Here is a 13,329-nt window from a genome sequence, read left to right as displayed (position 1 = left end):
GGGTCACAAAGAGCGCCAAGTATATTATAAAAAAAGAAATCGTAAAATCTTATTCGTTGTCCTTTGTATAATATAATATATACATCTCACTGGATCTTCCAAAATGAAAACAAGATTATTCGTTCGTTTAGATCTTATGTTATTTTCTATACACTTAAAACATATTCGTATTCATACAGTATACTTGCATTAGGGACATATAGTTTATGGGAAAAGTCGTAGAATTAGTAAAACGTCCATGAATTCATTAATTTCGTTTGTACTATAACTAGAAGAAGATATTATAAACGTTTTGAATTATTAAATTATGATAATACTCGTGTAGATAATATGTTATAATTCGGTAATTCGACGTCATTAAAACCGCATTTAACTGCAGTAGTTGCGTCTGTTATACAATTAATATTAACAATATTAATTTAAATTTTGAATGGATAATATAGTATATGCGTACATAACGGCAGAAATGATACTATTATAATAATAATAAATCAAAATTTGCGTTAATTTTTTTTAGTATATGAAATCTTTATACTATAATATGCATATTATTATATATTTACAAGCGTGTTTCAACAAGTATTAATTAGCTCTAGTTTAACTTTATTTTTAATGTACTACATACAAAAATTACCGTAGTACACTACCTATAATAAACATTGAAAATGTTGTTATATTATAAAATTATGTACAAACCAAATTTTGATACCATAAAATTTAAATCATTAATATTTTCATTACATTTTTCATTTTACTTCCTGTACTATTTAATATTTTACAACTTAACGTTATTACGTTGAACAATAATTGAATATCTAATGATTCCCTGAAATTATAATAATATGAAAACAGACAATTGCTAAATTTGGAATTTTCTGAGTAAAAAGAAATATTTTTGGTTAGTTTTTAGTTCTAAATAAATTAAAACATTTTTTTTTTTTTGTAATAATTAGCTTCTTATTTTTATTTTGGTGACTTTACTTATATGCTAAAAACATTTCATAGGAATGATATTGTTCATTAATTTGATAACCCGTTGATTGACGCAATACGCATAATATATTATTATAATAATATATAATATGTGCATTATAATCTATAATCGGAAAATATTCGCTATGAAACAACTTAATTATTACTATTATCAGATTTTTTGCTTATTAAATCGACCATGTTTGATGAAAAAATAACCATTTCATTATAATCAATTATTTTACTGTTCATATTTCAATCAAACAAAATGTTATTAATACAATTATTAACTTAACTTAACTCAAAAATCAATTTTATGCCAATAAATTATGATATACCTATAGCCTATAGGTAGTTAGTATTACAATATTGAATATTTTCTTAATATATTATATTATCTTAATATGTTGATCTAACCCACCGAATATAAATAAATTGTTCATAAATTCATAACTCCACACATATACTGAATACGACACACGCGAGTCATAATTATATTAATATATTATTGATTTGTGAATCAAACGGAAATCAAACATCAATTTAACAAATTTTGAAATATTATACAGAATTATTAAAAATTACATGCCCTGACATCATATTAAACTGCTTTATGTTATACTGTATGAACTATGAGTGTATATTATGACTATATAATACCCGTCGCGTCAACTAAATGTTTACAACAAATTACGAGTGCCATAACAAAACGGGTGAACATAATATTATATATTATGTTTGGGCATAATAATAAATTGCTTAGTGTATATTTTGCCATCACCTTGTGGACATTTTATTATAAAAGTTGAGCGTAATTACTAGTTATTATTGATATAATCATGGGTTTAAATTTTAATATACCGTAATATATTACGATTATTATTAATTTGGTACTATAATATAATTAAAAGAATATGCGAAGGATTTTAATTCGTTTATTAGTGCTGTAAAATGTATTAAGGTAAACTATTTTGTTAATAATAATAAAAAAATATATTATAATGCAATACAAATAGTGTTTATAATATCTGGCGATTAAAATAATCTGTTTTAGGCGCATTATTAAAAGTTAATACGCGGTATAACCATAATAATAATATGTTGGTCTCGTGCCTTTTATCTCTAATCGTTAAGGCCAATTTTTTTTATTACAAATATAATATAAATATATATATACATATAATATGACGTATTAGCCGGACAACGCGCATTTTTTCTAAACACCCTAAAATATGCCACGCGAATAAAAAATAATAAATATTCAAAGGGGAGACAACAAATAATTTACTATAATATACAGATAGGGTACAACGATATAATTTTATATCTAAATAATATTTATATTACATTATACCTATTATAACGTTTTTTATTATAATTATTTACGGTTATTAAATAGGGTTTTTTTCCAACAGTAGATCGTTGCGCTAACCTCTATACAGCTGCTGTGTACTTTTAACATTGCCAGAAGGTAATATAGACATTTTGGATTTCTGGATATAGGAAAAAGTAATAAGCTATATTTTAATAGTACTGTAATGTAGTGAATATTTTACTATGTGGATACCCAGGAAAAATACTTTGAAAGTATGAGGAAACCTACGTCTTAACCTACGCTAAGGCCACAGTACATTGAAACGCGAGAAGATCTTCACGATAGAGTATACCACTGACAATATCTGAGGTGTTGTTTTTAAAGTTATTGGTGTACGATTGCAGATTTTCAGCGCGTGTCGAGATTGATCTAGAGAGAAAGATATAGTGATTATGGGAGAGAGAAAGAGTGAGAGATTCCAAGTTTTCTCGATCGTCTCCCATAGTATTATAAAAATTAAGTAAAAATATTTATATACATACGTGTTAAATTGTAATAGACATATTTTAAACGATTATTTTCGTTACCTACACGTCCGAGTTCCTGCGCTGCAATAGAATAGTTCGCGATAGTTAGTTTTAAGTTGTCGCTTTCAACACGATGAACCAACACGACAAATATTAAGGGGGTGCAATTTTTGCGTTTAAAGTATTCATGTTATATAGATGGTGTCCCACAGTGTAATCCACCTGAAACTTCTGACATTATCTAAAATTTTGGTTGCATATTATATCGCAGTATACGTCTTATAGCATAAGTACCTATATTATAACATAATATTTATAGTTGGATATAAATAAAAGCAATTTAATTCTATCGTAAACGAGTGTAATAAATTGGTTTTGACAAAAACCGTAAACATCCCAAATTCGTTATCCCGAATACGTGACGATAGACCAAAACCGTTCACAAATAAACACTTGTTACGGGCTGAGAGAATGCAAATTAAAATAGATAATTGCCGCTGTTAAAAAATAATAAATATACTTATATCACTATCAACCCACAATACTAGACGATAAGAGCTTATACAATATCTGGTACCAAATAATGGGCAATGGCCTTTACTTAGCTGATGTGATTTTGTCATTGGCTCGTCATTGGACATGAGGCGTAATCGGTTATTAAAATTAATAGGAATGTCACCGACAATACGCCTGCAAGCGTAGATAGAGTTAGCAGCACACACGTTTCACTAAAAAAAAAAATAATAATTAACAAATAACAAGGTTAGTAAAAAAAAAATGTCGAATTTCATCAGACACTAACAGTTGGTAACGAAGAACTAACCAATTGATATAATGATCACAATTATAATAACTAGGATTTTGTCTAAGAAAGTATATATTTCAGATTACTAAACTTGATGCGTGTGGGTGGAGTTCGGAAATAGAAGATTTAAAAAAAAAAATTTACTGTATTTATCATTTAGTTGAAGATTTGATTACGATGAATGATCATAATGATTAATGATTAATTATTATACTATTATATCTTTAAACTGTTGTACGTCTAAAATCATCGCGTCTATGCAAGGCTGGGAATTAACGAGTTAAAAAGTTAATTTAATTTTAACCTTTTAACTCAACTAGTTACTTTTGGCTTTTCATTAACTTAACTGTTAACTTACTAAATTTCTTTTTTAATTAACGTGAAATTAACGAATTCATTTTTCATTTTAAGAAGTAAGTTAAGTTAATTTATTTTGTTTTTAATTTAATTATATTTCAATATTTCAGTCTATTTCGTTTTCATGTAGAAAAATATTTACCGTGGTATTATTCCAATCTAACTTAAATGAAAAAATTGTATAAAGTATACACGATAATCTATAATTTAGTTTTGGGTTGGAAAAAAATTAAGTACGCTAGCGTTGTGTAAACAAATTAACTTTTTTAAACTTAATAAAAAGTTAACAAAAAGTGTGTATTAACTTTTAACTTAACTGAGTTAACTTATAATTAAATTGACTATAAACTTTAAACTTTTTGTTGTTGGTGCATATTAACTTAACTGAGTAAAAAAAATTATTAACTTGCCCAGCCTTGCGTCTATGTAATAGAATTATAATAATCGAAGGTAGGTGAGTACTATAGCTATATAATATGTAAGTTGTATATGTGCATTCCTTCTGACTTCTGAGCCAGAGCAGTAGGCTATTATTATTGTGATTGTCGCGTAAACGAAACGACTCGTAACACGTGGCTTGTGCAGCTTAAACGGCGGAGAAATATATATTTATCGACATCGGCAATTATTGTACGGTACAGTGTCGTTGTATTGCATCGAGACTCGATAATTATAATATCAAACAAGATAATTTAATATAGTTTTAAACTTAAAACCGGATACAATTTAACCTATTACCTCGGAACGCTGACGAATCGAACCTTTCGTAAATCATCAGTCACGACGTGTTATAAATTGTCTTATAATCATAATATTATATTACAATAGTCTCGCATGAAAAATATGTACTTTGTAGTTTATTTTACGTTTGACGAATCCAACATTATTTTATCGTATGTCAATTATTGTTAACCCCGTTTCTCGTAATGATAATGAAACGGGCTCGGAAATTAGTATAATTTAAACACACACGGATGTACTACACTGTACACTTCTGTAATGTAATAATATAATAATCAATAAACATCAAATTCACTTAAGATTTAATTTTTTTCTGGGATGAATTCATTTTTATAGACGAAAAACATACTATAGCAATATGCCTACTGCCTAGGTACCCGATCTACCCATTACCCAAAATAAAGTTGGCATTGGAAACAAAAAATATTTTGGGATGGACTCGACGAGTTTACCATTAAAATAAAATATTATTTCTATTATTATTATTATTATTATTATGTATATCAGATATTATTCTATACCGTAATCATGTGTGTCGTGTTTGCAGTGAACATGGGCGCGCTGGCCGCCGGTTGTGCACTCACCTGGTCGTCGCCGACTCTGGTGAAGCTTGAAAACGGCGACACTGGCATGAAGATCACAAGCGACCAATCCTCCTGGGTGGGCTCGCTGGTGACGCTGGGCGCGGCCATCGGACCGATACTCGCCGGAGTCCTGCTGGACCGATTGGGTCGCAAGTCCACGATCCTCTTGAGCATGATACTGTCGGCCATCTCATGGATCACCATCGGCGTGGTGCCCGGTATCATGTCGCTGTATGTGGCTCGGGTGTTGGCTGGTATCGCCGTCGGTATCATTTTTACCGCCGTCCCAATGTACATCGCAGAAATAGCAGAGGTATATTATAATATTATATTACACACACACCATAGACGCAAATAGTGGGGGGGTGGGGGGGGGCTTATCCCTTCCCCTAGAATTTCTATAGCCCCCCAAAAACTAATGATATCACTACTATAATTTTAAAGCATCATAAGAGTAGCAATTATAGACCTGATCTACAGCCCCCCTAAATTTCAAACACTATTTACGCCTATGACACACACACGCACCAACATGTGCGTTAACTACCTAAATAGTTATCTATAGTATATTAGTATATATTGTTGACGGTAGTTAACGGTGAAACGCCGCGTCGGTTGAATTTTAACCCACCACATCAGCATACTTGACGGACGAATCGCTTTAAAATGTTGACACTATGTATTTCTCTCTCGCAATAACATCTAGAACATAATAATGTTTACAGTGCGTCACACCAAATGCATTTGTGTACGACTTTAAAAAGTCTATTCATCATAGGTATAACTCAAATTATAGGTGTTATGACTTAGGTAGGTATGCACTTTAGTATACCAAATTGGCGTAATTGCCATTATACATGTACGCAAGTATGACAATATAATGTTATTCATTCTATTATTCAATAAAGTACTCGGCGCTATTGATCATTGACAGACGATTGTGGAAAAATCTCTGACAACTATACGAATATAATATTGATGAGAGTGAGGAACGCTATCACGCCTGTTGCTTTTGTTTTAAATACAGATATATCATTTATAGATTAATTAATTATTTTCCACTTACAGGAATATAATTAATTATTATATACCAGATACTAAGCGTGGGAATACGTGTAAGCTGATAAAATACATACCACGAAAGTAATAAATTATGTTTATATTTTTTTATTGTGTGCGCAAGATCTTAAAAACTATTTTAAGAGGTATATTTTAAATATATATAATATAAATAGGTTTTTTTTTAAATAGTTTTGACTATTTACCATATTTTACATATTTTATTCATAAATAGGTACCTAAATTCCAGTTTCTATCCATATGGTTCATTTCTAAACAGATTTAATAAATGTATATTAAAAAAACTGTTTGGAATCGTTTATATAATATTACAATCATTATTCATGATATCAATCCATTCTATTGGCTTATTCGTAATAATATGTAGACTACGCTATCATAGAAATTATTATAATACGAATTAGGGTGTATTCCCCTTATAGACGTATCGCTGTATAGTTGACACTGTGAATTCCATTCCCAAGCTGTATAATATATTAATATGCATCATATTTGTATTATATGCGTAGTTCAATATAATATGTGGAATTACGGTCGATCAGGAAATCTCGCTATGTATGTTTAGGATTGTACGTAATATCGTATTATTATTATTTAGATGCGTTTGAGATCGTCGTTGGGCACCCTGATGCAGTTCTTCTTGGTCGTCGGATTTTTGCTCGAATACATTGTCGGACCGTACACTTCGTACCTGACGTTGGTCATCGTGTCCCTGGCGACACCCGTCCTATGTTTCGGCATGTTCGTGTGGATGCCGGATTCGCCACAGTCGCTGTTGATACGGCCCGGGGGAGAGGAGAAAGCCATGGAATCATTGAGGTGGTTGCGCGGTAACCCACAAGAGACAGCTCTGATCAAAGAGCTCGAAGAGATCAAGGTACGTACCTACACACGAACATTATCCAGCCGTAATACTATATACGATGCATATATTATGTACTATCATCGGACACGTGGTTTGATAGTGTTTTTTTTTAATGAGAAAGGGCTCAATAGTGTCTTAACCATATGCTAGGTACAAAAACATAATAATTTGTTGTCTTTTTAATATTTTTAAATTGAATTGCTAATTACAATGTTTCTGTTTTTTATGTATTTTTTATTTGTGCCAAATATTATTCATTATGTCTTCATAGTATACTATCTATATTATATATTTGATAAAATATTCTTTAACGTAATACCAATTTAGCATTAATTATGTTATTGATTTCATTACTTTATGTGTATATTATTTTGTGTATCATCAGCTAAGAACATCACGAGCCGTCCCTGAACTATATTATATATTTAATAATACTCGAGCCTTATCTCATAAAAGCCGTCCAAATGTTCAATCATATACTTATAATAAAGCATGTTATAATATTATAGGTCATGCGTGTTGATTTTCCAATAAAAAAAACCATAGAAAAACACCCTTAAAAACGTTTTTAAAAAAATGACCCTTAATTATATATTGTTTACACTCTAGAAACATTATGGACTTTATTAGATAGCAGAGAAATAATGATGGTATATAATGTATATTTATAATAATAAATATTAATCTGTCGTTTGCATTACAGAAATCCGTCGACGAGGCGAAGAAACAAAAGTCTGGTTTCGGCGAACTTTTCTCCAACAGAGGTAACATCAAGGCGGTGATCATATCCTGTGCCATGGTAGCTTGGCAGCAGCTCAGCGGCATCAACGTGGTGCTGCTGTACAGCGAGAAAATTTTCTTGAAGACCGGCGTCGAACTGTCTGCCAGCGTGTCCACAATAATCGTCGGGGCGGTGATGTTGGTCGCTGCCGGTCTGACGCCGACATTGGCCAAGATAACTACGATGAGAATGCTGCTGTACATTTCGGCAATCGGAATGGCAATTACTGACGTAAGTACGAAATATTTTAACCAAGTCTCAACATCGGTAATACCTGTATAGGTACACGTATGTTTTAATATTATTAATTTGAACGCGAGTCGTTCAACTATATAATATTGTGTTGTTCGCCTCGCTTTCTGAAATATTATTCACTTTGTTATAACAAATAGTAATAGTATACTATTACTCCTTCGTGCAGTGCACAGTCCATTATTATATATTTTTACAAAAATATCCGCAAACATTTTTCTATTGTTATATTACAGGGAACGCTTGGCCTGTTTTTCTACTTACAAGAATCAGGAAGTGATGTGAGTGCTATCGGATGGTTACCGGTCACAAGTTTGGTGCTTTTCATTATCACTTATTGTCTTGGTAAGTTATCAACATATTTTTTTTAAACCGTATAATGCAACAATATGATATGTTGTGCCGATGATTATTATATGTTACCCTCTATGATGGTATGTTACTACGTTTGACTATATGCGTATATACCTGATGGACCTATAGGTGAACACTTATGACTTGAACCGATTACATTTTGAAACAATTTTCAGGTTTCGGGCCGCTGCCATGGGCTATTATGGGAGAGATATTCCCGACCAATCTTAAGTCTGTGGCTTCGGCTTTAACGGCCAGTTTCTGTTGGGTTCTGGGCTTCATATTGACGAAGTTGTTTAGTACGGTGTCCGATGCCATCGGCATATATTCTGTATTTTGGATATTTGCCGTGTGCTGTATATTTGCGCTGTTGTTTACGGCGTTTTTGTTGCCACAAACCGAAGGCAAAACACTTCAAGAAATCCAGGACATACTGCAAGGCAGAAACAAGTCCTCGAACCACAAAATGACCAGAGCATGATACATGATACAATTTTGTACAAAAGTGACTGATTATTTTTCATTTGATTAAAACTTCTCTAAATTGTCTACACTATATTTATATTTATGAAATATAATATTTCATAAATATAATTATATGTGAAAGACAACAGCCAATAAATTAATTATTGTTAGTCTTAAAACCAGATATTAGGTACATAATATATACATTAATACGATTCAAAAATCAATACTGTAAATTTTGTACTCAATATTTTTATTTTTTTTTTATTTTATATAATGAAGACTTTATTTATACATTATTTGTTTATTATAATAATATTATTAATATGTAAAAGAAACTTATCACGTACCACTATTCCATCAAACACGATACACTGTCGTGGTAGGTGCACTTTTATCATTATAGTCTACAATTGTATGCGTGAAATAGGTATATTTTAATATTTATATATTTTGGCACACTATTGAATAACATTATAATATGTATACCAATAATATGTAAATTTATTATTTTTTTCATTTGTTAAAATCAAAGAGTAAAAATATTTTTGTAGCATTTGTTGAATATAATAATTTTTTAAGTATTTATAGTGATTATAATATTTTCAAAACGGGCAAATAGTTATTCAAAAATACATTTACAAGATAGAAAAATAAATAATAAAAAATAAAAATATATATCCACCTGTCATGCACATGCATTAAGGTACCAATAAATTAAGGTTCGGTATAAACAATAGACCATCATTGGTAAATTGTTTGTTTAACACAAAATCAACCTCAGATATAGGTTAATCTAGTATTTACTTATCTAATCAAAACTAAATTTACCTTAAGTAATTTTTATTTTCATAGGTACGTATTAATACTATAATATTATTTATTATACCATTGTAAAATGGTTAATCCATTATCCAAATCTAATTGTTATTTTACTTTTATATATTGATATACCTGCCTGAAAAAGACGATAAATAACTATTTCTAAGTAATTAATTAGATATGATATACCTACCTACATTGTAGACTTCTCTGTTTACCACTCATCTGGTTATGACGGTTATTATATCAATATACATTGTTTCTAATGGTTATAATATCAAACGCATATTAGTATATTTTATCATGCATATGCGCATCTATCACTTTATACAAGTGCATAAGGTAGCGCAATCACAATACAATATATTTCACATTATACATATATTTAGGTAATATGTAGGCTATGCTAAAAAATGGCTTAATATTTGGATCGACTTACCAATGGTCATACAACAGTTGAGCAGTATTACCTAAGTGAAACTGAGCAATGCAATGCTATTATTAAATGTATTGCTGTTCATAATAATTAATAAGTAATAACTAAACATAATTTATAGTTTTATACATTTATAATATCAAAAAAATTGTTATACAAATTATAAGTACATGTCATTAGGTACGTTCATTAATTTGCAACGCTTAATTTCGAGAAAAACACTCAGTATTCGATTTTGGTATTAAACTATTGTAAATAAAATCTAGGTTATTATTTAGCTGCCGAAATGTTATATAACCTGTAATTCTTTTATTTAAAAAAATATAAACAAATGTTTTTAAGCACAAGTCAACGATAATCAGGCAATCAATTATTTAGATTATTAAAAAAAGTGAGCTGTCGCAGGGCTTACGCCTTTTAAAGGCGCATTAAATGTTTGCGCGCGATGGCGACGTCACCACGCCACAGCCTTTTCTTCTACCGCATTAGATGTTCCACATCAAAAATAATTATCCATGTTACAAAATATCTTCTATTGTATTGAATTTTCATAGTCAAAATTCAAGTTTATATTCTTATGGCCACATTTTAAGAGTACGTCATATCTGCATGTGTTGTCTCCGTCTTACAGATGTACAATACTTATAGCTAAAACGGTTTTGCGCGGGACAAATCTTTCTGTGTTTGTAGTAGTGGATCCAACATTTCTGAACATTTAGGGTAGAAAATTATCTATGCGACAGCGTGTCTATATTTTAGATAACATAAATAATACAATAAAAGTTATTTGCTTCTATAAAATTTCATTTTTTGTTTTTTTTTCATTTGCTTGTAAAAAATTATTGGATAGTGCCATTAAAAAAAACACGCTGTTGCACAGATAAAGTTCTTCTTTACGCGCTGTGAAAATTTGGTACTTCTACAGCAAATAAAGTGCGAGAAAAGTTGTCCCGCGCAAAACAGTTTTTGCCATGTTGTACATTTTGTAAGACGGAGACAACACATGCGGGTGTGACGTCCAGGTGTTCGAATCACTAATTATTACCATGCATGGTAATCTAAATAAAAAATATTATCCATCGTAACGTATAAGATCTATAGCTATAGAAATCTCGAGAATGTGTTCAAAGGTACCTTAACTTATTGTTTCTACTAATGATTGCATGCGGTTTCGTATGGGCTGAAGTTTCACTGTTTCTCGCCTCACTTCAGAGTTTCCACCAATGTACCACTAATGTCAATATTTTTAAATAGTCATAAACGACTATAGGTATAACGTATAAGCTATTAACGTATACTTACTTAAATAATCTTATACGTATTTGGCAAGGTCATGTACAAATTAAAATCAGCTAACGTCATGATTAATAATGCTGGAGTATAAAATTACTGCAACTATTTATTTACTATACGTAGTCTATCACATCGTTGTAATGTGATGCATTTTGTAGATATTCTAACTATCAAATCTAATATAAATCCATTACTATAACTACTTAAAGCGTTATCTAACAGTATCGTTTTAGATTCTGAGCGGAGCGAGGAAGCTAGTGGATTTGCAATGGTATTTATTTTTTTATCCTGCATACAAAATGTCTACTATTACAAGTGCTTCAATTTCAACATATAGTATCTTATCTTCTAGAAAATTGAATCAAGATGGTACTTTAGAGAGGTAATTTAGTTATTTAATGCCACAGGAAAAACCACCTCTAAAAACGGGATTTCAATTTATAAAATCACCGTAGAAACGAATAAAAAATTGTAACGAATTTAAAAATATTAATTCAATTACAGGCTATATAATAAATGATAACAATATAAAACATCCAGACTGACAAAACGCGTCCGCTCAGAATCGTTTTTCGTATACAATGATATTATTGCATTGAATTAAAGTTTAATGTATTGAAACCTACTGTACAGCAGAGCGACATCCACTTACCCGGTTTTTTTTTTATTCATTTTTTTATTTTTGAGCAAGGCCTTAACACTGGCAGAGCTTTCATATACCCATTGCAGCTAATAAAATAATGCTGGAGGAGTTCACATTGGACCTTTTCATTACCCTTCTTAGTTTTTATCTAACCAGAATTCTGTTAGAGTTTACTATCGCCAGTTGAAATAATTAAGTTGAAAAATATATTTGAGAATGAATTTGCATCAAAATCACTTTTAGAGATCTATTATAATAATTAACGGGATAATCTTATTGAAACTGGTAATCTTATAATATAATAATTCTATAAATTGTAGTCATTAGTGGACACTGTTGACAGTTGTGGTGTAACTAACTATAATCAGTTACCTATTATAAAACAATAAATGTATTCACCTATCTTATAGAGATTATATTTTATTATTAAATATTTTATATTATTTTTTTTATTGATACTTCTACAAAGAAAAACATCCATAGGCGTTGATTTAAATTATATTGTCTTATATTTTGTCATAGTAGGTACATTAGTATTCACACAAATTGTTGTGGTAGGTAGGTATGAATATGTCAAAGTTCTTTAATTTCATTACATTTTGTTAAAAATTCCGATGACATATTAAAAAATCACCATAGGTTTTAAATTTAATAGCAAGCCACTCGCTAAGAAAAAACTCTTATCTCAACGAAAATATTGAAAAATGGCTGTCAGATGAATCTAAAGAGGACTGAATCGTGAATGCAACCATAAAATATGTAACAAAAGCGATGCTGACCAACCTATTCTGTTGTACTAATGACTTATCAATTTATTATTAAAGATGTCTAAAAGAAAATAAGAAAATATAGGTACTTACCATTACTAACTTATTTTTTTTAATAATAATCTAAGTGTTGAAACATAAAAAAAGTTTTTGTGAAACACAAGTAGGTACAATAGGGTAGGTTGTATTAAATATCTCCTTTTTTATTGAGGGGGGGGGGTATGGTTGATTATCTTTGTTAAGGCCTATTTAAAGGAAAGTAGCCCACTT

The 13,329-nt window shown here is 30.3% G+C and overlaps 1 protein-coding gene across 3 annotated transcripts in view; it reads left to right on the top strand.

Annotated features, from left to right (window-relative positions):
• LOC132940399 (facilitated trehalose transporter Tret1-like) overlaps positions 1 to 9,682 on the top strand; it is a 47,229-nt gene extending 37,547 nt beyond the window's left edge. For all 3 annotated transcript variants that reach the window (XM_061007990.1, XM_061007991.1, XM_061007992.1), the window contains exons 3-7: positions 5,265 to 5,614; positions 6,980 to 7,258; positions 7,950 to 8,258; positions 8,516 to 8,624; positions 8,810 to 9,682. In XM_061007990.1, the coding sequence (XP_060863973.1) occupies positions 5,265 to 5,614; positions 6,980 to 7,258; positions 7,950 to 8,258; positions 8,516 to 8,624; positions 8,810 to 9,114 (1,352 nt within the window). In that variant the 3' untranslated portion in view covers positions 9,115 to 9,682. The remainder of the gene's footprint in view (positions 1 to 5,264; positions 5,615 to 6,979; positions 7,259 to 7,949; positions 8,259 to 8,515; positions 8,625 to 8,809) is intronic.
• Positions 9,683 to 13,329: the final 3,647 nt, after the last annotated feature.

This window comes from Metopolophium dirhodum, chromosome 3, assembly GCF_019925205.1.
Source record: "Metopolophium dirhodum isolate CAU chromosome 3, ASM1992520v1, whole genome shotgun sequence".
In the NCBI taxonomy this organism is placed as follows: domain Eukaryota; kingdom Metazoa; phylum Arthropoda; class Insecta; order Hemiptera; family Aphididae; genus Metopolophium; species Metopolophium dirhodum.
This window is presented reverse-complemented; position numbering and strand designations above follow the sequence as displayed.